Source organism: Aphelocoma coerulescens, chromosome 11, assembly GCF_041296385.1.
Source record: "Aphelocoma coerulescens isolate FSJ_1873_10779 chromosome 11, UR_Acoe_1.0, whole genome shotgun sequence".
Taxonomy (NCBI): domain Eukaryota; kingdom Metazoa; phylum Chordata; class Aves; order Passeriformes; family Corvidae; genus Aphelocoma; species Aphelocoma coerulescens.
This window is the reverse complement of record NC_091025.1, coordinates 2,284,309-2,310,082: the sequence shown is the minus strand read 5'-3', so window position 1 is coordinate 2,310,082 and position 25,774 is coordinate 2,284,309. Positions and strand designations below refer to the sequence as shown.

General features: G+C 48.7%; 2 protein-coding genes across 3 annotated transcripts in view; one reads left to right on the top strand and one right to left on the bottom strand.

The window, feature by feature from the left end:
- Window positions 1-1,018: 1,018 nt before the first annotated feature.
- Window positions 1,019-9,564, top strand: MAP1LC3B (microtubule associated protein 1 light chain 3 beta). Its single transcript, XM_069027181.1, has 4 exons — window positions 1,019-1,165; window positions 3,692-3,747; window positions 6,041-6,147; window positions 8,058-9,564. The coding sequence occupies exons 1-4, from the start codon at window positions 1,126-1,128 to the stop codon at window positions 8,230-8,232; spliced, it is 378 nt and encodes a 125-aa protein (XP_068883282.1). The 5' UTR covers window positions 1,019-1,125; the 3' UTR covers window positions 8,233-9,564.
- A 144-nt stretch (window positions 9,565-9,708) lies between these two features.
- Window positions 9,709-25,774, bottom strand: part of ZCCHC14 (zinc finger CCHC-type containing 14) — a 49,847-nt gene continuing 33,781 nt past the window's right edge. For both annotated transcript variants that reach the window (XM_069027179.1, XM_069027180.1), the window contains 11 exons: window positions 25,631-25,704; window positions 22,978-23,049; window positions 22,662-22,771; window positions 20,571-20,665; window positions 20,425-20,479; window positions 19,693-19,966; window positions 18,336-18,427; window positions 17,201-17,328; window positions 16,747-16,887; window positions 15,211-16,677; window positions 9,709-13,854 (listed from right to left, as the gene is read on the bottom strand). In XM_069027179.1, coding sequence (XP_068883280.1) covers window positions 13,799-13,854; window positions 15,211-16,677; window positions 16,747-16,887; window positions 17,201-17,328; window positions 18,336-18,427; window positions 19,693-19,966; window positions 20,425-20,479; window positions 20,571-20,665; window positions 22,662-22,771; window positions 22,978-23,049; window positions 25,631-25,704 — 2,564 coding nt within the window. In that variant the 3' untranslated portion in view covers window positions 9,709-13,798. The remainder of the gene's footprint in view (window positions 13,855-15,210; window positions 16,678-16,746; window positions 16,888-17,200; window positions 17,329-18,335; window positions 18,428-19,692; window positions 19,967-20,424; window positions 20,480-20,570; window positions 20,666-22,661; window positions 22,772-22,977; window positions 23,050-25,630; window positions 25,705-25,774) is intronic.

The window sequence follows — 25,774 nt, the reverse complement described above, 5'->3', positions numbered from 1 at the left end:
CTGGGAAGATTGTTCTTTTTTGTTCCTGAAGGGGAACACGGCCTGGCACCAAGGCAGCCATGGCTCTGTGTGTCACTGAGGGACACAGCCTGGCACCGAGGAGGCCATGGTTCTGTGTGTCACTGAGGGACACGGCCTGGCACCGAGGTGCCCATGGCTCTGTGTGTCACTGAGGGACACAGCCTGGCACCGAGGTGCCCATGGCTCTGTGTGTCACTGAGGGACACGGCCTGGCACCGAGGCGGCCATGGCTCCGTGTGTCACTGAGGGACACGGCCTGGCACCGAGGTGCCCATGGCTCTGTCACTGAGGGACACAGCCTGGCACCGAGGCGGCCATGGCTCTGTGTGTCACTGAGGGACACGGCCTGGCACCGAGGCGGCCATGGCTCTGTGTGTCACTGAGGGACACGGCCTGGCACCGAGGCGGTCATGGCTCTGTCACTGAGGGACATGGCCTGGCACCGAGGCAGCCATGGCTCTGTGTGTCACTGAGGAGAACACAGCCTGGCATCGAGGCGGCCACGGCTCTGTGTGTCACTGAGGGACACGGCCTGGCACCAAGGTGGCCATGGCTCCGTGTGTCACTGAGGAGAACACAGCCTGGCACCGAGGTGCCCATGGCTCTGTGTGTCACTGAGGAGAACACAGCCTGGCACCAAGGTGGCCACGGTTCTGTGTGTCACTGAGGGACACGGCCTGGCACCGAGGTGGCCACAGCTCTGTGTGTCACTGAGGAGAACACAGCCTGGCACCGAGGCGGCCACGGCTCTGTGTGTCACTGAGGAGAACACAGCCTGGCACCGAGGCGGCCACGGCTCTGTGTGTCGCAGTGCGGGGACACTGGCAGGGCACCGTGACATTCACACAGCACGATGGCGGCGTGTGCCTGACGAGGAACACGGCCTGGCACCGAGGCGGCCACAGCGGCGCGGGCGGCGCTGCCCCGGTGCCACGCTCAAGATGCCGGCGGGGCGAGGCGAGGCGGGGCCGCCCGTGACGCGCGGGTCAGCTGACGGCCGAGCGGCCGTGGCGGCGCGGGGGGCGGGCGCCGGCACTCGGAGGTGTCCGCCGCTGCTGCCGCCGCGCACAGCCGCCGCTGGGCCCGGGCCGAGCGAACGCCGCCATGCCCTCGGAGAAGAGCTTCAAGCAGCGCCGCACCTTCGGTGAGCGCCCCGGCCAGGGATGCGGCGGGGTGGGGCCCGCCGGTGCTCCCGGCCCGGGCGGACTGCGGAGGGGGGAGGATCGGCGGGGAGAGGAGGGGGCAGATCGCGGTGGGAGCAGCGCAGATCCCCGGGCGGCGGCTGCTGCTGACAGCGGGGCCCCGCGGGCGGAGCGGGTCCGGAGCCGCCCCGGTGTCCCGGCCTGCTCGGGGCTGCGACGGAGTCAATGCCCGGCCCGGCCTCCGGGGCTTGTTTACCCCGGTGAGAGCCCGGTGGCTCGGGACAGGGGGGTTTTGGGGTGTCGCGAGGTGTGGGGTGACAGCTGTGCTGTGCCCGGGCGAGCTCTGCGCTGGGAGAGGGGGCTTGGGGTGGGGAGATCTCTTCATGGCATCATCCATTATCGACTGCAAAACTCCCAGGAGCCTGGAAACATCCTCGGCGTGTGTGCCAGGAGCTGGGCCTGCCCTTCCCTCCGGTGTCTGCTCCGTGTCCGCCGGCCTCTGCGCCGGTGGCAGCGGAATTAAAGCTCCACTGGCAGCCGATGCTTGGTGCGGCGGGAGGAATTCTCCACCCGGGCAGCTGCGACTGGACTGGGGCGTGTGGCTCCTGTCTCTGTTTGGCTGTTGCAAACTAGCAGGGCATGGAAAAGAGCTGTGTAATGATGGCTGGGAAAATGAGATTAGTCCCTTCCGAGAAGGAACAGCCTCGATAGAGCCGTGCCACGCTTCTGTGTGTGCTCAGGATGGGACCGGAGCAATCAAAGGGCTCAGGATCTGCTCATGTGTGTCAGTAAGGGAGGCTGAAGCGCTGCGAGGGTAACAAGAACTGGCAGCGTAACCTATTTCTGCATGAACTATAAAATCCCGTACGTGAGATGGAATTGGTGGAAGTAATTGATCCAGATTTTCCTTTCTTCCTGCCTTTGGGTTAAAGTCAAGCTGCTTAAGAGAGCTTTGTGATGTGCCCACCCTCGCCTTTGCTGTTGTGGTAAATGTAAGCTGTTCCCTGCAGTGAAGCAGGGAGGATTTTGATCTCACAAAACTCTTGTGTTTATGCTGCCCCTTTTCTCAGAGCCTTCCAAAACTGTTGTTGACCCCATTGCCTGTCAGCAGCCTCTGTTGCAGGTATTAAGTTCAGCTAGGATGGCAGCCAAGCAGTTGCCACTGCAACTACTGTCGTCAGAGAACAGTGTTTATCTGTGGCTGACTGGGGCCTGATTTTGAACACGCCACACACAATAATCTCCATGATTTGCCCGGTTTATGTTCCTTCTACTCCAGGGAGTTCTGCTGAATAACGTTGCTGTTCCAGCTGAAAAGTTAGTGCTTGCCAGGTGGATGGTTGCTCTCACTCCCTCCACGTATCTTTTGTATTTCTGGTTAATCTTAAAAAATATTTTAACGAGGTGGAACTCTCTGCCCTTGGCCGGCTCCCGCTGTGCTGTGGGAATGTGGCTCGGGATGTGGGGTGGCTTTCAGGTGAAGGCTTCTCGTGCTCCTTGCCTTAGTTCTGCTTGATTCACCTGCAGCTTCAAACGGTGATTCACGGCAGTTGCATTCCTTGCCGGGCTCGTGAGGAGGATGTATTCCACGGGCACAAACACGGACTAATGGAGACCGAGGGATGTTATTGCTGAGTGTCCTGCCATTAGCATTCCAGCGGGGAGCTGGCCTAAGTGCTTCTCTCCCTAGGCAGGTGTGTGTTCAAGCCGTGATGCAACGCTAAATCATCTCTCTCAGAGCTGTTTGGAACATGGAAACAGCCTGGAAAGCCCCGTCCCGCTGAAAAACCGGAGGGGTTAAAATTGAGTTCACTGAATCTGAAAGTAGGCAGGGCACACACAGATGCAGCGGCCCCTGAAAGCAACCGGCTGTTTATTCTGGCTCGTGTACTTTAGCCTGGTTCATGATATCTGTTCTATTAATATTTCTGTCTGAGGAGAGGCAAACTTTATCCTGAAAACTGGCATGGAGAGTGGCAAAATTTGCAGGTCCGGCAGAGCCTCCAGCAGCTCCTGCGACAATGGGTGCGGCCGAGTCAAAATAAAACCTGGAATTCGGTAACACGAGAGCGCACAAGGAAAGCTGATGCTGCCAGGCTTGGGCCAGTCCCGGGGCTCAAATAATTGTTGACCATTTCCTCTTCTGGGACCTCACAGAAATAGCACAGGGTATTTAGTTGTTAACTTGGGTAGTGTAATTTGAGGCCATAACTGTGTGAGGTTAAATGTGTGCTTCAGTGGGCAGAAAGTGAGAGGGTGTGGGGAGCAAAGGATCTCCTTTAACACTTTCTAGGAGTGCCAGGCAGGTGCACACAGCACTTGTCATCTTGGGTTAAGGAGCAGGGGATCAGCTGTCACAGGAGAGGCTGTACTCCTGATAGCGCTGGCCCATTTGGAAATTGCTTTGCCTGAATTTCCTCTTCTGGCTTTTCCTGACACGTGGTCCCTCTCTTCAGTGGTGGAGAAGTAAGGGAATAACAGCATTAGCTGTGAATGTTTAAACAGATTTTTTTTTTAATCCCTTGCAGAACAAAGAGTGGAAGATGTACGACTGATTCGGGATCAGCATCCCACTAAAATACCAGTAAGTCCAGTTCTTTTAATTTTTTACTTCAGTTTTTAGTCTCATGTTCTTTTTAGCAGTTAGAAACCTTGGGAAAGAGCTTTCCCAAGGAGACCAAATGAAAATATGGCTGTTCAGGGTGGCTAAGCCTGGGTTTCAGGAGCATTCTCAAGGAGTAGTTCTCAGGGTTGGTGTGGTAGAGCAAGGTGCTCACTGGGGGCTGGAGGAAGTGGCATTTCCGGAGTTTAGCAGCTGTGTTGTAACTTGGAAGAAAACCACGCCCCGGCTGAGCTCTGAGATCCTCCTGAGCACTCAGCTCTGCTCCCTCAGTGGTTTTCCTCTCTGAATTAAGAGTCTTCAGAGGCTCACCAGGAAGAGTAGACAGGAGTGTAGAGGCAGATACGGATTTGATCATCAGCCCGTGCTGAGAAGGACAGAAATGCTTTTCTCCTGGGAATGGGCCTGTGCTGTCAAACCCCTCCAGCTCACCTCACATTGGGTATCACCCCTCACCTTGTCACTCTTTAGCTGCTCAGCTCCAAATGCTGCCTGAGTTTGTGTTTTATTTTACTCATGGCATCCTCAAAGTTAAAAATGCAGAGAAGGGCATGGGTCATGTTCTGTCACTGGTGAGTTCTTCAGCAGAGGGAACTGAATGGGACCCTCAGCCTTTGGCTCTGTGATGAGAGCTGGTGACCCCAGTGTGTGGGAATTCTGCTGTGAACCAACTGCTGCAAACTGTCCCCCGTCCCTGAGCCAGTTTACTGACAGAAGCTGCCGTAGAAACCGAAACCGAAAGGTTTTCAGCTTTCCTTGAGCTTTAAACTCCACCTCGGAGCTGCCACTGCTGTTTCCCTGTGCAGTGGGACAAAGGAACAAGGAATACTTCACAGCAGGGATTTTCCGACTTTCTTGGAATGTTTCATTTTCCCAAAGGCACTTTTCCTTACAAATCCGTTTCCTGGCAAATACTGCTTTTTCACTCACCTTTCAGGGACCACTTAGCCATAGTCCCCAAGCTCTGTGACCACTGACTGAAAGCCAGGGATTTATGGCAAAACTCTCACTTTAAGTCAGCCATGGAGAGATTCCAAGCAAAAATCCAGTGGTACCTAAGGAACTTGTTGGACATGCAGTGATGCAAACTCCCAGCTATCCCTGCTGGGCTCTCTGGAGTCTCACTGGGCCAGTCACTGCCTCGTTGTTGTCATTAGCAGTTCTGGATGAGATAAGGTGGCAATGTCACACGAGGTAGTAAATCCCTCTTGTGCTGTCAACATCCTCCCTTCTGCTGTTAGAAATATCTCCTGCTGATGGCAGAGCTGCTTAAAAATAGTGGGGTTTGTTGTCCAGAAGGAGCCAGCATTTATTTCAAGTGATGTAAGGCTCTTTCTCTGGTAGAATTCCATCAATGTCTCTTCACCTGTGCAGCTTTTTAAGATCAACACGGCCAGACCCCATGAGCATGGAAAGGATCCAAGGGACTGGTGTCACGTAGCTCCTGTTGATTGAAAATCAACAAACCCCCCATGGCTGTGGAAACAGGAGCACACGAGTTCTGAGATCACTTCTTAAAAGCAGGAACTGCCCTCAGTTGCTGGGCAGGGTGTTCCTTACATTGGGAAATCTGCAGTTTCTCTGTGAATTAAGTGGTTACTACACAGCAATCCTGGCAGAATTACTGGTTCCTGAGCATGCTTGAGGAAATTTTCTCCTTAATTTGGAAATGGGAGGGTTTATAGCCTTCCAAAGTAGCTTTTTCTCATGCATTAGAGGAATCATGAGAGGTGGATGGAACAGCAGAGTCATCTGGAGTTGTAGTTCTTAAAGAGATGGCCTGAAACTGGAGAAATTCCAGCGCAAACTGCTTGATCTGGCAGACCTCTATAGCAGCACAAACCCCTGGTCAGCCACTGCAGTGTGTTAGAGGGAAGTGGGCTTGATCTTTCCTTGGATTTCCTTCTTGCTGGGTAGTTCAGTGCTGGATCAAATGATTGCATCAAAGGAACTGTTCTAAAATTGCACAGAAGCCGTGGATGTGTGCTGGAAAATCCCTGCGTGTTACCCCTCTGTGCAGTGGCTCTTGCAAACAGAACAGAGGAGCACGTGAAGATTATTAATTCTCATAGAAACACAGAATTGTTTGGGTTGGAAAAGACCTTTAAGGTCGTTGAGTCCAACCATGAATTGTCCATTTTCAGATTGGAGGTGCTGCATTCACACATGAAGGGAAATGGAGCTGGGAAGGGGGAGATGAGGGCACCAGGCACTGCTCCTGCCTTTCACACCTTCTGCTTTTTGTGTTTCTTCTCAGGTGATCATTGAAAGGTACAAGGGAGAGAAGCAGCTTCCAGTTTTGGATAAGACCAAGTTCCTGGTGCCAGATCACGTCAACATGAGCGAGCTAATCAAAATTATCAGGTAGTATTGCTGGGATTCCAGTGTGAACTGATCAGCCTCGGACTGTGATGCTCTGTTAATTCCCCCCTGCTGCACTTGGGAGGTCTAAATGGAAAATTCATCTAATGAGCACTAGGACAAATCCAGGAGAAGGTGCTTTTCCTTTTGCTTTGCTGGAAAAACTCCACTCTGAAGGGAGCTGGGCTTGTAGTCTGCTTCCAAGAGAATTAACTGGTTCCCAGAGCTGTAGGAGGGAATGTGGGGCTGTGAATCCCTGTCTAACATGGGTCCTTCTGCCCAGGGCTCCAGCACTTCCTCCTTGGCTATTTTGGGATGCCTCCTCAGTTGTGCCATGGAGTCCCCCTCTGGAGTGGCTGCCTCTTCCCACCCACTGGGAAGGGGAGTTTGGGCTCAGAGCCAGAGCTCTGTGCTGCTGCTTGGGGAGCTGTTGGCATCCCTTGGGAATTGGAAGTTTCCCTCAGTGACAGCACTGAGGCCTGGGGAACACCCACTCAGGCCAGAGTGGTTCTGCCCCGGCCGCTTGCTCAGCTTACAGGAAAGGCAAAGGGCAACAGCCTCGTGTGGAAGTTGTGTGGTCGAAAACTGTGGTCAGAAATTCTGCTAGAAGTGCATCTCTGCTGGCTCAGCAGCAGGGTCTGATTGGTAAGGGCTCTCCTGTGGTAACTGGGAAGTGAGCAGCAAACCAGAGCTTGTTCTGTGCTGGTCATGCTGCAGCAGGAGCTGGTTTGTGGAGGCCACAGGCTGTGGGAGTTGTCCAGGGTGTCCAAACAAAAACTCTCACAGGCAAATCCCAGCTCCTACAGGATGAAGAGAGGGAGATAGGCTTTGGAGACAGGAACCAGGTTGCTCAAGTCTTGCAGAGTTTCTCAGGAACATGAAAGGCCCTGGGCAAAGAGGTTAACTGCAAGCTGAAGGATTTTCCCACCTTTTTTCTCTGACTTTACTGTTAATAAATAACTTGGTACCACCCAGACTTGGGCCTCAGCCAGCTCCAGTGATGCACAGCAAAGCCCATCCTTCCCAAACCTTGGAGAGCTGCTGCCTTCCCTCAGCCTGCTGTCTCTGGAGTGATTAGAGCCAGGCTTTGGAAGGCTCCCTGTCCAGGGCTGTGGTTGGGAGCTAAATAAATCCTTGTTTCCAGCTGCTGCTGCCCCTCAGCAGCGAGTGGAAGCAGCAGGAAGCTCTTCTGATCTTTTCTGTCCTCCTTGCTGTGGTGGCAGCTCCACACTCCTGAGCTGCTGTTGCTCACTTGGTTTATCAAGTGGGAAAAGAGCTGCTCTCTGCAGACCTGCTCCGCAGGAGGCAGTTTAGCAGAAACACCCATTTCCCCGGAGCTGGAATGACCAAGGGAAATCCAGAAATCAGCTGTTTCCTGTGCCAGGCAGTCTGTGCAGCCTGTGGCTCCGTGCCCTTCCCACGATGCTTCTCCAGGGAGGGAGGAAGAGAGGGAGCAGGATGCTCCAAGGTTAAAGTCAGGCTGTTACAGAGCTGGTGACAAAGTGAGTTTAAAAGTTTCCCAGGTTTTGCAAGGAAGCTCTGCCCATCTTTCCCCATCTTCCCACAGATCTCTGGGTTTTTGTTACTGTGAGCTGCAAGCCGAAGGTCCCTGGCTGTGCCAGGGGTGCATCTTCCCAGCCCCTCCGGTTTAATGCCCTTCCGGAGTGCAGCTTTTCCCCTGAGCGAGTGGATGCACCTGCCTGGATTTAGTGGAGGAATTCAGTTTTGAGGGACAGGGCTGGGTGGGGACATGCAGAGAAAGGTGCCCGTGGCAGAGGTTGAATGAGATGAGCTTTAACTCCTTCCTCCCCAAACCATTCCCCGATTCTCTGCCATGACCTTGCTGCTGTCAGTGTTGAGGACTGTCCGGTGCCATCTGTCCTTTGTCCCCCCTTCCCCTCACCCCTCCCCAGGCGGCGCCTGCAGCTGAACTCCAACCAGGCCTTCTTCCTGCTGGTGAACGGGCACAGCATGGTGAGCGTGTCCACGCCCATCTCCGAGGTGTACGAGAGCGAGAAGGACGAGGATGGGTTCCTGTACATGGTCTACGCCTCCCAGGAGACCTTCGGAGCGTCGGCTTCCGCCTAGGACACGCCAGCGGCTCTAGCCTAGGATTTGGGTTGACCCTTGGCCATCACCCCCACTCTTCCCCACACACCCCCCAGGGAAAGAACCGGATGTCACCTACGCTCTCAGTCCTTAGCATAGTCTTGCTTTAGCAGGTGTCTCATCTCACCTTGCCTTGTTTGTGACTATTAAACAGTACAGACGAGCACCTCCAGCTTTGAAACCTGCCCTAATAATATTCCACACAGGCACACTTACAGATCTGGACCTGACGAAAGGAGCCCAATTGTGCATGTGACACTTGCAGAGAAAGGGACACTCGATTGACTTTTACCAAGCAAACAGGCACCAGGGAGGAGCTAAAGTGTTCCTGTGAGTTTGCTGGAAAATCTCCCTATGATTCCTTAAATTTTTTTGTTTTTAAATGGGAAGGTTTCTCATGAGAGCAAATGCATTTTAATGTTCCAAAGGGGAGCTTTTTCTTCTGCAGCTCCATTGTGTCAGCGCTGCAGGGAGTTAAGGCAAGTGCTTGGGGTGAGCTGGGGGAGGACTCTTTGTGTCTCCGGTTTTTGGGCACCGCACGCTCCGGGGCGGTGCCGGTTTCTGGAATACTCATACCAAACACCACAGCTTTATTGTAGTTTTAGGAAGTGTCTAACTGTAAAATACACACCTGGACAGGTAACATTGAAATAAACTCCAGTCTGTTACGAATTCCCAATCCCTGTGTGTTCATCTGAGCTGGCTTCCAGCTATCCATAGGATCATGCCCCTAGCCCGAAGGTTGGCCATTCCCTTACCTGGGAATCGGGAGAAGCAGCTCAGGGCCGGGAGTCGCTGCCGAGAGTTGACGAACAAATGATTTGTGGCACCGCTGGAGGCTGCAGCGTGTCCCTGTGGCCGGGCAGGGCGCGGCTGTGCAGAGGGGAGCTCTCCCGTAGGACAAACCTGTGGAGCGAGGCGCGGCGGGATCCCCGCGGCGTCCGTGGGCGCTGGCTCCGTGTGTCACCGGCAGCTCGGCTCTGGCGGGGACAGAAGCAATACTGCTGCGCCTGGCGCTGCGCGGGGTGCGCGCCTTGGAGCCCCTCCGCCCCGTACCTCCTGCACTCTTTGCATGCATCTCCTTCCCGGGGCCCCCCGCCCGTTTTTTTATTGTCCTTTGTGTTTTTACTCCGACGTGAACTTTTTGATGCAGCTCGTTCTGTGTTTAGTTCTGTTCGTGTAAGAATTCGTTTAACTCATAACTGACAACTGTACTTGTAATTACGACGTGATCGACTGATATTCCTGTACAAATGTTGCTTTTTTAAAATTAATACAGTGCTGATATGGATGGATTACATCCCAACTTAATTCTGGCTCGTGTGGTTATTCCTAGGCACTTTCACAGCAAAATAATTAAAGGAATTAAAAATAATTCACTGCTACTGCCAAGCTGGAGAAGCCCCCACACAGCTGAATCCCTTTAAAATGAAAGCCAATACCAAGGGATTCTGTTTAACTCTTTATTTTCCATACATTAAATTTACTCAGATAAAAACATTCTAAAAATGTACAATTTAACTTTTAACAAAGTATAATAAAACATAAAAATCCCAATACCAGAATACTTGACATTTACAATTCAAAATCAAATTAGCTGAATATTAAATATTTACAAAACTATTTAAAATATTTATAAAGTTACATGCAGAATTTGTAATACTAGAAGTGATCGAAGTAAAAGAAATGGCTCAAATGGAGCAGGAATTTCCTTCATTCCTAATGGAAAGTTATGTCCAAGAGAAGCTGTTAATCTGCACTTGAAAACACATGGGATTTGCTTTCTGCTTCAGTACCAACATGGTTCTTGCGTACATCAGGAAGATTTCAGGGAACAAATGGGTAATTCCAAGGGTTTATTACAAGAGCTGCAGGGCCTCAACCAGCCAAAGTGATTCCTACTCTCACAAATGCTCCATTATGTGGATTTTTGTCCAGAGTTGCCCATATTCATCCCATTTACAGGTGTTCCAGACTAGCCCGGATCCAGCGCTCCGAGGGTGCCTCTGGCACAGCCACAGCTCCCCCGCAGGATGATTTTGGGAGGAGCGTTGCTCCACCCGGTGCCACAGCCTGGCTCATCCCAGGATATCTCTGCCCGGAGCAGGCCGGCGAGGAAATGGGGTTTGGGGGGGATGGCTGAGGCCTGGTGCTGCACTGGTAAACTTTGGGAAGTCTGGTGCTTAATTTGCCAAGATTTAATGACCGTGGTATGAAAAGGTTTCACAAAAAGCTGAGTGTGACAGAGCTGGTTTCAATAAAAACCAGTTTTGATAAACTTTAGTAACAGTTCAAATATAGTTTTCAATAAAAGTAGGGTGGAACCCTCTGATCAGTATCTCGGTTCCCTCTCCTCCTCCTCTGCTCTCCCCGTTAGGGTCAAGCCCAGAATATTTATTAATGCTTAATTTGCACAGGGTGAGGAGGGGTTTGCTGGAAATTCCAGCCTATTTCGAGTCTTTCCATCATCAAATGGAAAATGCAGCTGGAACTGCACCACTCGCTGCTCCCTCCCCTGGGAAAGGCTCCTCGCTGACTTCTCTGTGCCCCTGCAGGGAGGTGGCTGGGGATTCCCTTCCCTCTTACACTGAAAAATCATTCCCATTCCACAGTGAAATCCATCAGGAGAACGAATTCTTTTTATACTTGCAGGACAAAGATAGGGCTAAATAACATTCTTTGAAATCTCCATCTTTCAATGTACAAAAATAGGGTTTAAGAACTGGTTCCTTCAGGCAGGGCAGCTGGAACTCTACTATTCCAAGCCAAGCTGCCTTGCTTTTTAGGGGTAAAAAGATGGATTTGTGCCTTTTAAGAACAGATTAAGGATAATTTTATGGAATTAAGGTGCTCTGTTCGGACTTACCAACTTTGGTTGTTCTGGGTACAGAGTGGAGGATGTTCACTGGCAGGTCTGAAGCCCCAACTCGCTGGGATTTGGGGAAGGCTCTGAGGTTGCTGCTGGCTCACCAGACCTTCCTTTCGGACTCTCGTGTTGCCTCCAGGTCCTTCTGGATTGGATCTTACTCCAAACCCAGCCCCAACTGTTCCAAAGCGCCACCCAAACGCAGCCACGAGCCACTTGAAGAAACATCAGCCTTAACTTGACACAAAGAAACAATCCCAAAGAAAGGAATGAAACAGTTTGCTGGAAACATCAGCCTTAACTCTACACACGGAAAGGATCCTAAAGAAAGCTCAGGAGAAAGGAATGAAACAATTTGCTGGACAGAAGTTCAGTTTTACAGTCCTTTTGATATGATTTTTTTCTGTGATGAAGATCAGACACAACTGTGCCCAGCCTTGGGCAGTAAAACAAAACACAACTGGTACAGAAATGACTTTTTTTTTTTTTTTTGCTGCTGCTGCTGCTGTTTTTTGCTGTTTTGAGAGGGTTTTGAACACTCACATGTGTGTTGAAATACAGTTTCTTTAAATACAATTTTAAAATATTGTTTAAAAAAAGTGAAAAAAATAATAACAATAATAATAATAATAACACTAAGTTTGGCTTTCAGCACATGTTCCAGGCCACTGGAGAGACCCTCAAAGCTGCAAATAGTAAACACGGAACTGCACGTTTTCCTTGGGCATGATGCAGTGGGACAGACTGTTCCTACCATTGTCTCGAGCTCATTAAGGCAAAGTAAATTGCATTGTCAGTTTTCATCCCTTTAGTGTTGTAGGTCTGAAGGTTGCTCATGGGAACACAGGGAACGTCCTCAAATGCAGGCAGAGCCAGGAGGGAGCGGGAGCTGGGCTGGGAATACACAAATCGGGGCGGTTCTTATTGCATAGCAATAAAAAGTATCTTTTGTTTGTTTGTTTGTTTAAACCAACTGTTCTGCAAATTTCCATGTTGGATCCCTCCCTGGGCCCAGTTTGGCTCTGCCCACCTGCACTCCCGAGGCTCTCCCGATGCTCGTGATCCCGCCTGCCTTCCAGCAAGGCTGAGATGCCCTTGGAGAGACAGAGGGACACAGGGGTGGCCCAAAATGTTCCTTTCCTATGAGCATGGCCCAGGAAGGGCTGAGCTCCCCCCATCTCCTGGGGGCAGCTCTGCACAGCTCCAAACCCTCCTGCTCCCAGAGGACTTCCCAAGTCACTGCTCCGCTACAAATCCTATGGATTCATCCTGGTGTAAGGAATACCTCCGAGTGTAAACAAGGCTTCAGACTTTAAAGGTGTCTCCCAAATTACAGGATGCAAATATCTCTCTGTCAGACACTTTTACAGAGGAGGCCTCACCCATTTAATGCCGTCAAATTCCCGGGGAGGGGGGAGCCATGAGGATTAGGATCTTCTTTCAACCAGACAGGACCAAAGTGTTTCAAATTAGCAGTTCGAGATGGGTTTGGCTTCCTCTCGAGTCCTAATTTAGATTTGTCACCCACAAATGATGGACTAAGTAGTTAACACCAAAGCTACTCATCTACAACCTACTGCAACGAAGGAGGCCGACAAGAAATCCTTCCAAGTCTTGATAATAATGAAGTTTTTACTACCTTTTACATGTTTGACTCCCACCACTCCTGAATCCTGGGGTAGGAGCCAAAGGGTATTTCATATAAAGTAAAGCAAAAGCTTATCAACTCTGCTGCCAGAGTTCTTAGTGTGATTTTTTTTTTTTTTAGGATGGTTTAAAATTCATTTACAAAAGCAGAATAATAAGGTTTCTGTGAAAGAGACCTATATACAGTAACAGGACGTAAAGGTTTTGTGTATTACAGGAAAATATCCTTGAAGCCTTTATGACTCTGAAGTCTCTGGGACTTGGACCCTTGGAAACTAAGTTTATTCCAGTGCTGGGAATCCAGCACTAGCTAGTAATAGGTGAGACAATGAAGCACGAGTTTGTTTCCAGAAGGAACCGAAACTGCCGTGTGTGTTCTTTTGGAAGGGAAAAGAGAGACTTTTTAGGATTTTTATTGTGGAATTAAGTCCCGTAAGCCTGCTGGTGCCAATTTGTAAAGGTTGGAACTTCTTTGCCTCTTGCACTGGTCTCAGAGTGACACTGTCTGCTAAAAGTGCAGAAAGCTTGAAGAGTTTTACATTCTTCTGTAGTGCAATCCTTAAAAATCCCAGAGATTAGTGCCTGATCACTTTTGAAAAAAAGTAGACATTTTACCTAGCCCAGGGGTGCCAAAGTCCTTCCGGCCACTCCTACCTTTCGCCTCAGAACGCAGCTGCCCTGGAGTCAGGCCTTTCACCTTGGAAAGTCCAATTATGGCAATGTTCTCCAGCCAAAAAAGTACACGGGATGTTGTACTTCCAGCAGGAACTGCAGCTGGCCAGCTCCACCATCCATCCGTCCATCGGTCCGAGGACATGGAGTCAGGAGTTCCAACAACAAAGCTTGAATTTGGCAATCAAAACTGGGTTGGCTGCACCCCTAAGCTAGATTTTCTACCTAGTCTAATAAAGTAAAGCACCTTTGGATTAAAAAATACATTAAGCTTAACAGCAACTGGACGTCTCAGTTTTGCAGTTCGATCTCCGTCGCTCTCCATGGCTTTACAGCATCGTGGTGCCAGGTGGGGGAATCTCAGTCTGTGGAGTCCAGACTTTCGGAGGGAGGGGCGTACTTCAGCCTGAACGTACCTGGGACAGGACATGGACACAGGAGTTACACATCAGGCACCTCCCAGAGCTTCCCAAACCCACCTGCTGCTTCTTACACATGGAATGCACCACTGGAGCTTGGGGGCAGATTTAGGGCTGGCACAAGTTTGTTCAATGGAGTCACAGAATCCCACAATGGTTTGGGTGGGAAGGGATCTTAAAAATCATCCAGTTCCAACCCCAGCACTTTCCACTACCCCAGGTTGCTCCAAGCCCTTGGACACTTCCAGGGATCCAGGGCCAGCCACAGCTTCTCTGGGCACCCTGTGCCAGGGCCTCCCCACCCTCACAGGGAAGAATTTCCTCCCAACATCCCATCTAACCCTGCCCTCCTTCAATTTACAGCCATTCCCTCTTGTCCTGTCAGTCCATGCCCTTGTGAACGGGAGACTTTAAATAGGAATTTAATTAATGAAATTAAATGCAACATAAAAAGACTTCAGAGTCTGCTGCATTTCTGAAGTTCTCCCACTCAGGACTGACAGGCCAGCAGCTCTGCTTCCCCGTGGCCAACACAAAACCATTTGCCACAGGAATTCACTCAGAATTTACCTTTTTCCTGCTGTAAATTGCCACCCAATGCCTGACACTTGTTAATTTATGGTGTTCACACTGTTGAGACCACATAAAAATGAATCCAGGTAAAGGCTACAGACAAGGCACAATGTCAAATGAAACCTCAGCGCTGTTCACTCAGAGTTTCATTTCATTTTTTAGCCTACACCACTCTCAGATTATCTCAACATAAGACAATTGAAACAAAAAAGAAAAATGGGACTAAAAAGTGCTCTTGGTAAAGTAGCATTTTTCTTTTAGCTGTTTCCTGCCCAGAATAAAGGATTCAGCTCTCTCCTGGATAAGCCTGTGCTCTTAAGTGTGTATGCAACATGTCCTATAAAATAATTACAGCAGCAAACAGGACCTTCAGGAGTGTTTGAACAGCAATTCTTCATTCAGGTTATTGTTTTGGGCAGGAAGGGAAGAAAAACAGAGATTTCAGTTTCTAAAATTCCAGGGGAATTTGCACCAATGACCGAAGCTGACCTGGCTGACAGGGCTGGAAGCAGCAACAGCAATTCTGCTGCAACCTGTCCACAGCAGCTCCCTCCCTTCCTTGATGCTTCATCCCTCCCCAAAAAACACTGCCAACCCCACAGAGCACACCTGAGGCCTCGCCTGGGTCCTCCTGATGAGGCTGCCTAAAATTTGCCAATAGCTCAGACCATCAACTGTTAATAACAAAGTATTTTCACAAGCCAGAGATTCCAAGATGCCGTCAGACCCCGTCCTGCCCCGGGGCAGGGCTCAAGGCCACACTCTGCAGCCCACCTTTACCTTGCCGATTGAAATCCATGGGCGGCTGTTTGCAGTCCTGAGCTCTGTGCCCGCTGGCCCCGCAGTTGTAACAGGAGAGGTTCCCGTTCTTTTTGTGACTCGACCCGTTGCCGTTGCCCATCATTCCCTGTGCCTGGTACACCCCGGCCGTGCCCGCCATAAAGTTCTGCATGGGGGGCACGGCGAAGGTGGACTGTCCGGCCATGACGGAGTCGGGGGCCAGGCCGCTGTTGTAGGCCGTGTGCACCACGGGGAACGTGGTGCTGCTGTTGTACTGCTGCGTGTTGATGTAGCCGTTGCTACACAGGGGGTTGAAGGGCAGGAAAGGGAAAGTAAACATGGAAGGTCCTGAAAAGGGGTGCTGGAAATAGTTGGCGTAGCTGACGGTCATGCCGCTGGAGCCGCAGTTGCCGCTGCAGCCGCAGGAGCTGCACACCATGCAGCCGGGCGGCTGCGGCGGCGGCTGCTGGTGGTGGTGGTGGTGGTGGTTCTGGTTGGGGACGGGGACGCTCCCGGCCGAGCCGCTGCTGCTGCTGCTGCTGCTACTGCTGCTGCTGCTGCTGTAGAAGTTGTTGTCGGCGCCGGAGGAGAGCGTGGGGCTGGAGCTGGGCGCGGGGCAGCTGGGCAGGTTGGCCATGGTGGTGAAGGACGGGGACGGGTGGCTGCTGGAGGAGGCCGCGTTGCTGTTGGCGCAGAAGCTGCCCTGCATGGGCGCCACGGGCATGCTGCTCATGGCAGAAAAGGCAACTTTGGTGTTGGCTGTGTACAGAGCAGTCCGGGGGTTGATTATTGCAGGGGACACCGTTATTTGCATATTACTGGAGCAGGAAGTCTGTCCGGCCATGGCGGAGTCGGTGGGAAGAGAAGACGACACCAGCAGTTTGATGGGCGGACGAGCCACGTGGAAGACTGTGCTGGATGTCACCGTGGCAGCAGTGCTCGTCTCCACTATGAGTCCTGGCTGCTGGGCTGGTTTGATCACTCTGTCCAGAGTGGAAGCGTGGACGACTTTGGTCCGAGGCCCAAAGTTCATGGTGGAGGTGGGGGAGCTGCTCTCGGCACCCCCCGACAGCACCTGCAAGGGCTGGTGCGGAGAGGACGCGGACATGACATCCACCACGGCGTTCCCAAAGCCCTTTTCCATCTTTATGCTGCCCCTGGAGCCGGGAGACACTTTATTCCTTTCTTCTAAAGACAAGAGGGAGTGCACAGAGGACGAGAGCAGCTTCATGTCTGCAGAGCCGCGCTCTGGTTTGTGCACGGAGCTGAGCATGCGGATGGGGGTGATGTGTGAGGGGGTGGGGGACAGCATCTGCATGGGCAGCGCGTGGTGGCCGCCCGGGCCCGAGCCGGCGTCGTTCTGCACGGGCAGCACCTGGGCTGTGGGCCTGGCAGAGCTCGAGGGGAAATGGTTCAGCAGCATCACCGGCTTCTCCTTGTCCGAGGCGTCCAGGTGCAGCTCCAGGCCTGGGGAGAGAGGAGCTGTGAGGACAGCCCTGGGCATGGCAGGGGGCACGGCTGGGGGGCTCTGCTTACGTCTCTCGTTCTCCTCGGCGCTGTCCGAGCTCTCCTCCCGCGTCTGGATCCCCATGGGGCTGGAACTGGAGCTGGAGTACTCGGAGGAGCTGCCCTCCCGGGGCAGGGGGTGGGCTGGCTGATCCACGTCCACTCGCAGCTCTGCAGGGACAGGGGTGGGAACACGGGGGTGACGCTGGCAGCAGCTCAGAACACCAACACAGCGATGCTCAGGATTTACAGAGATACATCAGAGGTGGAACCGTCCGACCACAGCAGCTGCCCATTCCCACCAGAGCCATGAGGAAGAAACTACTTTTTATTGCCCCCAATAATCACTGAAATCAGACTTTTTGCTTGCTCCCTATCAAGCCAATAGCTTTTGGACGATAAAGCTTGGGGAAGAAGCAGCACAGGAATGAGCTGACCCTTGTGTAAGCAGAGCTGAGCACAGCTGTGTCCCTGCCCCCCTTACCTGCGGCGTGGTTGCCCCGGATGCTCTGGATAGGCCCCACATGGGAAGTGGGGGGAACCCTGGCCACCCCACTGCTGGTCACTGAGGAAGGTGTGGAGGGGTTTAGGCACCGTTTCTCTGATTTCTCCCTAAGGGTGATGGAGAGGAGTATGAAGAGACAGAAACTGGCTAAGACACAACCACAAATCCATTTCTGAATGAACCCAAAGCAGACAAAGCCCATTAAACAATCCACTGATGCTGTGCTCATTTCAAATGGAAACACTTGGAAATCACACCAGTGCTGACCATAACTGCCAGCAGTTACGGTTGGACTATTTGCCATCTGATTACAACACTAATGCTCTTATTTGTCCAGGGTAAAACATCACCAAACCCTGACTAAACCCTAAAATTCTATCCCATATTATGGCAGCGCATCCCAAACCCAGCCCTGCACACCAAACCCAAAGAGAAAACAAACACAGTTCCAAGTTTTCCATTTCCAAACACGCTCTGGAAAAACTAAGACTGCTGAAAAATGCTGCCAAGGAGCTCTGATAAATGGGCACAGATTTGGATTTCTAATTGCTTTTTAAGGAACAGCAGTAGCTGCAGAATAAACACTTCCCTGTAAGTGGAGATGCACAAACCAGGACAAGCTGTTGCATCAGTGTCCCCAAAGGGCTGTCACAGCTGCCTGGGGTCACCGTGGGACACTGAGGCAGCTCCCAAAGTAGCTGTGCTTCATCCACATGGATTGGAGCCAAAAAATTGTCACTTCCTAGGAGAAAAAAGTCCTGCTGGACACCCTGACTTTGGGTGTGCATCCCCTGGGCTTGCAAATCTTACAGCTCCCATCAATGTCAGCTGGGTGGGAGCCCAAAATCTTTGCAATAACTGTGACACAAGTTTAAAAAACGCAAAAATAATGTGTATATTTTGTGTATTATTTTAAAATTTGGTATCCTTATCACAACCCTGAACAGGCAGCAGTAAACCAGAAAGTACTCAGTATTGTTTAGTAAAGGAGATAAGCATCATCCATATCTCCAGGTGGGAATCCTGGTGGGTTTGTGGTCTGGGAAGCAAAAACTACTGTAAAAAAAACTTGCAGTTTTTGACCTTAAAGAAAGTTCCCCCAGCCCTCACTTACTTCTCCAGCTCTAGTTGGGTCTTGAGCTTCTTCTTTGCTCCCATGGTGAGGGACTCAAACTTATTCAGATCTTCCTCAGTAAGACTCAGAAACTTGGAAAAAAACATGTGCTTAGTTTTATAACCTGGAATATTCTTATTCCCATTTTCAGTGAAGAGTAATTCCAAAAGGCAACTTTAAAATTTTTAAATTCAAACAAACCCTTTACTCCAGTTTTCAATTATAGAATCAATGTAAAAGGAAAGTGTGGGGGACTGGCATGAAAGAAAGAAGACCTGTAGATTTAATTTAATTAGGAGTGTGCTTACATTAACCAGTCCCAATAAAGATGAAATAACTTGTGAACATATTAGAATAGAATTAAATTAAAATAGAACTTGGTGCTATCAGTGAATTTAAGGATCTTCGAAAACCACTCCAGTTTTCCCAGTGTGTCATTTACCACAGAAGTGCAGTGGAAAATATACACCAATAGTAAATTTAATAATAAAATATAGAGATAGATACAGACATTTATACTAAAATGTAATTAAAATGAAAGCCAGTGAAGTATGCATAATAACAACTGCTTTTTAAAAATATACTGGAATAGAGAGTTTTACTACTTTATTAAAGAAAAAAAAAAACCACTATATTTCCCTTCATGTAATGAAGAAAATTAAATCAGAAGACTCTGGTAAGAGATTAAAATTAAAGCCATAAAATATTCTATAACCAGCACAAAGCTCAGCCCAAGCCGTCCCTCCACTGGAGGGCGTTCCAGGCCAAAAGACAGAGGACAAGGAATTCCCCAATGGAGCTGGGAAAATGCTCTAAAACGTTGTTCAGATAAAATCCAGCACACACAGGTGTTATTTGGGACTCTTACAATGCAAAGAGATGATTTTTCCACAGGAATTTCTGCAGGAAACAGAGCTCACTCACTCGTGTTCACATTCATGCCCCGAATCTCTGGAAATCTATTTTTTAAAACGAGGATAACCAAATATTTTGGGAGAAAAATCAACCAAGAAGCAGAAATAAAGAGAAATCAACATATTTAGGTATCTACTGCACACAAAGGGATGTCCAGGGAGCCAAGGCGAGCTCCTAAGGCAGCTCCTAAGGCAGCTGGATCTCCAAGCATTCCACGAGGAAGCCTGGGAGAGGCAGCAGCTGTTGGACAGCCCTGGACACAACACAGAGTGAAAACAGCAAGAAGGTTTTCATTAATTTATTACTGCTCTCAGAAAGTGAAAACCAGAAATCAGAAAGTGAAGTGCCAGAAACTTGTGGGATCTTCAGCACAGATGTTCCCAGCCTGGAGAACACGGGGATAATTTAAAAGCTGGCTGCTTTCCCCCATTTCCTGCCCTACCTTTTCCATGGTGAGCTGTTTGAAGACAGGGTAATACTTGTGCAAGCGCAGCTTCCTGAGCCAGTCCAGGATCCCATTTTGCTCCTGTGTCTGAGGGGTCTGAGGGCTGGAAGACATCAGCATGGATGGAGAGGAGGTGTCCATCTGGGAGCGATAGCCCAGCGAGGAGCCGGCGCCTCCGGAGTGGGAGCAGTGGGGCAGAGCAACGGGAGTGGCAGCCGAGTGCTGGACGTGGTTCTGGGAGGACTGAATTCCAGCCACCCCACATATAGGTCTGAAAAACAGGAGCAGGTTTGGTTTAGCACATTGGATAAAAGCTGTGTCAGCCAGAGTTCAGCTGCTGCGGACACAGAAATTGGGATTCTGGGGAAAAACCGCCCCGTTGGAGCCAAGGTACAGATTTGTACCTGCCCTGTTCCACAGCTCAGTAAAACAGGGCAGCTCTGGTGAAGGGTGAAGCTGATCTTCACCTTAAACAGAATTTTCCTTCAATTATCTCCTTCAATAATCACAGATATTAAATATTCTGCTGCCTCTCTGTGATTTAAAAAAGCTTTTGAGAGAATAGCCGTTGCATTGTTAAAAAGAAGTGAAGAAGCCCAAATATAATCCTATGGAAATTTTTCACCTTTCCACACAGAAGTGGCAAAAGAAGCCACAACATGGGCTCCTTGGAGAAAATGAAAACTGCCTCTTAAAGAGAATGAGTTGTAAGCAAGATAAATATTTCACCTTCCAGATGTTCCCAGCGTAGTTCCTACTTTATACAGGGAGGGGTTGCCAGGATCTGGAAACAAGGAACAGAGTTACAAATGGCATCAGTTTAGGAAATGCACACCAGCACAAAAAAAAACTTTTTAAACTTTATTTCAACTCACTTGAGCTCTGAAGTTGCTGTGAGGGAGATGAAGTGCTGAAGAACTTCCTGACGTGGTCGTTTTTCACCACGTGGGAAGGGAACGGGGCCAGGTACCTGCAGCAAACAAAGCCCCTGCTCTGTTAGAGCCTCCCAAATCCATCAGGATTGCACTCTGGACAGCACAGTTGGAAGTTAGATTGGAAATTTAAAAGCTGAAACACACCATGCAATTCTGAACTCTGGGAATTTATGGATATTCTTATTCCTTAATACCAAACCCTGTTACTTCTGGGTTGTTTTCACTCCGTTGAGTGTTTCAGCAAAGATGCCCCTCACTTAGGAACCCTGAACACTCCTAAGGCAGAAAATGTTCAAATGTAAACTTGAAAATTGCCTTTCAAATGCAGGAACCTGAGGAATATAAAATAGAGATGGATCTGTTATTGAATTTCCTCCTCTTGGAGATAAACAGCAGATGCAGAGTCTGGCAGTTTAGGGAAAAACTTATGTCACGTTTTCCCTGTGCCTCTTTTAAGGGAAAAGAGCCCTTGTAGCAGCATTCCAGTGCCTAAAGGGACCTGTGGAAAGGCTGGAGAGGGACTCTGGACAAGGGATGGAGTGACAGGACAAGGAGGGACAGTTTTGAGCTGGAAGAGCGTGGATTTAGACAGAATATTGGGGAGAAATCCCTCCCTGTGAGGGTGGGCAGGCCCTGGCACAGGGTGCCCAGAGCAGCTGGGGCTGCCCCTGGATCCCTGGCAGTGTCCAAGGCCAGGCTGGATGGGGCTTGGAGCAGTCTGGGACAGTGGAAGGTGTCCCTGCCCATGGCAGGGGTGGAATGGGATGAGCTTTGAGGTCCCTTCCCACTCAAACCACTCTGGGATTCCATGAAAAAACACCCATCTCCCAAAACTTTGCACCTCCACGTGCCCAGAGGTGCTTCCCAGCTGGAAACCCCACAGTTCACCGCTGCATTTCACAGCTGAGCAGCACCTCAGAGCAGCTCCTGCCCCTGCTCCAGAGCTGCAGCTGAGCCCTGGCAGTGCAGGTTGCTGCTCCATTAACCCAGATTTGGAGAGGCTGTGGTTCCTCAATAGCAGCCACACACATTCCCTGCAGCTTCCCGAATCCTCCTTGCAGCCTCTGCTCCTTGGAGCACAGCAAGGGAACGGGAATGCTCTTTGCCATGAAAAATAATCCAGGCATGCACCTGCTGGCTGCTGCCTATGGAAAACCAATATCCACCGTGGCTTAGGGAAAATGAGTGTAAAGCAGAAGTTCTAATGAAGTTAATTAATATTTTAAAGTGTCGTTTAATATTATAATAATATCATACTAAGATCAGAATAATATTAATATTACAATAATCTCAGTTTGCATATATACAGACAGTAGCAGCTGAAAAGAATTTAAGTCCCTCTAATTTTCCTAGGAAAATCATATTTAGAAAGAGAAATCTGATGTGATCTACCACAGATTATGATATTTAAAATACTGGTTTATATTAAATAATGGCCAGATGTTTGTGATAATTTAAGGAGGTACAAGCTAAGGCTTCAAAAATATTTTAGCTGTTAAAGGCTTCAAAAAATGTAATCATTTAATAATATCTAAATACATACCTAACATTTTTAAATTAAATTAAACACCACAACAACCTAAAACAACTGAGAAAATAAAAACTCCATGAAAGGGGAAAGGGGAAAAAAAATCCCCACAACTCATTCCTCAGTACAGATGGGCGACTATTCAGGCTTCTATTTTTTTCCTGAGTTTTGAGCGATTGTTTTAAGCAATTCTGGTTATTTTTGAGTCCAAAACAAACTTTTGCAGAGCCAGTGATCCTCTATTTGTTCTTCACAAGGAATGAGGAAATATCAGTTCTTCAGGAAGCTTAATACAGAATATTATTACCATCTGTATTTCTGAAGAATTCCTGAAAAATTGTTATGCACTGGAATTAATGGAACATCAAGGAAAAAAGCTGAGGATCAGGCTCTAATTTCTTTAAAGTAATTTAGAATATGGAGATAATATTTCTATTTCCTGGTTTTTTCTTGGTGAAAGAAGCCAAGTGTGAAGATAAAAACCCCACAAAATCCCGGCATACCTCAGGTCTGATTCCAGGTCCATGTGGTTCCGTTCCAGGTAAAATGAATCTGGACCAGCTAAGCAAGGAATGAATTTCTCCAAGTTTTCTTCTGGATACAGCTGAGATAGCTAAAGGGGGAGGATATTACAAATAAAAAGTGAAAAGAAGCCTTGTTATTTCTACAAGATTCAAGCCACTGCCAGTTACAAATCAAATATTTAATGAAATTCAATCTGAATTATCTTGGCACATTTTGAAAAGTATCATTGAACAAAATTAGAGAGAGGGACAAAACATTTTTTCATTTTCAAAGTGTTTTTCTTTTCATCTTTACCTTTGAAATAAATTCAGTCACTTCAGCAGAAGATTTGGTTACCAACGTCACTGAAGAATCAGACCACAGGACCTTGGGGAGGAGCAAGAAGGATTTGGTTTAGTAATTATTTTAATTTGGTTTCTAAAAATTCAGTAATTGGCATCAACTGTCCCTCACAGATGTTGTGATGGGTGACATCAACAAGGAAACACTTTTTTTGGTGCACAAGGATAAAATTGTTGCCCAATTCTTGCTGTTTTTACATTTCACACTACTCTGGATGCTTGGAAAAGCCCCTCAGAGTTTACACAGCCCTTCCACACTGCAAACATTCAGAGTAAAGCAACCAACCATGGAGCAATGGAATTTTTTTTTCTCATTATTGTTAAAGAAAACAGCTGCTTAGTAGGATCTGCTTTCCAACAGGAACGGCTCCCCCCACACAAGGCTGCCTGTTGCTAATTAATCAACTCCATATGCCACGTGAAATTGGGAATGGCAGCAAAAAACCAAGCAAAACCTTCCCAAGGAAACCTGGAGCTCCTGCTCCAGACTCCATCTTGTCCATGCCCTAAAAAAAGGGGAATATTCAGTATTTATTCCCACACAAACGAGTCACGACATCCTTGGATATTGAAGCACTTATTGCTTGGGAGGTGAAGTTTAACTGAGCCAAAAGTCAGGATTTCTTGGCATGAGGAACATCAGCATGAGTCAGGCCAGGGATGAATCCCTATGGATTCAAAATATCCATTGGAGGCGTCTGGGAGGCATCTGGATCCATAGGGGAAGGGGCTGGGTGGATGTTTCGGGATCACAGAGCAGCCTCTCACATGACATTAGTTTCAATGACAACTCAAAACATACACAAAGTTTTTCCAGCCATCCAAAAGCTGCCAAAAAAAGAGTGGGGAGAGGAGAGGATTTCAAAATATATTACATAAGGGAGGAATTTCCTCTCGGCAAAGCTGTTACACAAAAAAGGGGGGGAAAAAAAGACAGAAAGACTTGAGCAGTTTTACCAAGCTTGTGGGTTGCTTTTTTTTTTAATTTGTTGTAAATATTTTTTTTTTTTTAAATTCATGAGGAATTTCAGAAAATACAGGAAATTCTCTCTTTTTTTTCTAGCTCTGTAATAACCCAACAATTGTCACGACTTCTGTTTTAACTTGGACTTTCAAGACTTATAAAACAATAATGTGAACTGTAAATGGGGGGAACAATAGCACTGCAAACACTAAACTGCTTCATCCATTGACCTGCTATTCCCGAGCTCCTAAACAGAACAAAAACATTCCATAATTGGGTTTTTAACCCAGCAAACAGCAATTTATCAGCTCAGCTGAAGTCTCAGCTCTCCCTTCAGTTCAAGCTGTCAAGGGAAACACTGGGTACAGTAATTTCTGTTATTTATAGAAAAATTTGTAATAGGAAAAGAAGTTTCACGAGATCTTAATTGGAGTGGAGACAACTGCAGGCTTCATACAGAGTTTGAAAAGCCCTTGGAAAAAATCCTGTCTGTGATCGATGACATTTGGAACAAACAGGGATTCAGGAGATTCGGGACATTCTCCATGAATCCAAGCCTGCAGAGGTTAATGCTGCCAACATCCCAACAGATGCTGAGCTGCTGCTCTGCCCTGGCTGGGAGTTTTAAGGAATAACTTGGTGAAAGTTGTGGATAATTGGGATTCTCCTGCCCGGTTCCTTTTGGGTTCTCCTTTTCACACCCCACATTCGGCTCCGGGGCCTCATTAAACAAACCAGAGACGTTTTCTGGGCTGTGCATCCTGGATTTTGGAATACTTCATTCCAACTGGAGGAAAAGCAGTTTGTCAGCTCCTCAGCAGCACCCAGATCCATCCCTGCCATTCACCCAGGGTTTCATGGGATGAACTCATCCCTCCACCGGAATTGGGAGCAGCAACCCAAGCTCCAGAGGCTGCGTCAATCCGGGGGGAAGCCACTTCTGGTGCTGTGTGGTGAACCACACTCATTCCACAGGCACTGCTCTCACTTCCACTCGGAGTCAGGCTGGCTTCAGTTCACAGACAACAGTTCCTGTGCTGCCTTTCCTGCTGGATTAGCAACCCCTTTGCTGGGAAGTCTTTTTATTCCCTTTGGAAATGCTTTTAGACCATTGTGAAAGTCCCCTTCCAGTCAAGTCCCCCAACTCTCACTCCACAGAGTTTTCCTCAAGTCCTGAAGAATTTCCAAAGCTTTTCTGTACTCTCCAACCTTTTGGAACCACATCCCACAGGCTCCCTTCCCTGCCTCTTTCCAGCAGCTGTGCCCTCAGAGCCCCACATTGTTCTTTGTCCAGATTAAGATTTAAATTCTCTCTGGCTTCTGCATTCCAGCAGAAGAATGGGCATGGATATGGGTAACCATCCTGTAAGTGTGGCATCATATTTCCCCCTAAATAAACACTTTGCCAAGACTTCCTGCATTGAAATAACTTTTTTTTTTTTTTGCCAGTCCCCACCTACCAACCTCTGCATCATCCACAGCCATTTATGACTTTCAAATCATTAATTAAAAACTACCATCTATCCCAAAGGAGCCCTGCTAGACCAACTTTTGGGATCCAACGATAAAGTTTGAGAATTTCCTTAACTCCTCCTTAAGCATTATCCTCCCTTCTTTCATAGCACAGGAAACCCAAACTTACCTCAAAGGAATACTCAACATTTCTTTCATTCTTCTTGTGTGCCAGTCCCTTTAATTCCACTTTTTCAACACTCACTATGGAAAAAAAAAGAGAGAAGACGAATAAGGAGGATATTCCTAAATACAGGCAGAAGTGATGACTTTT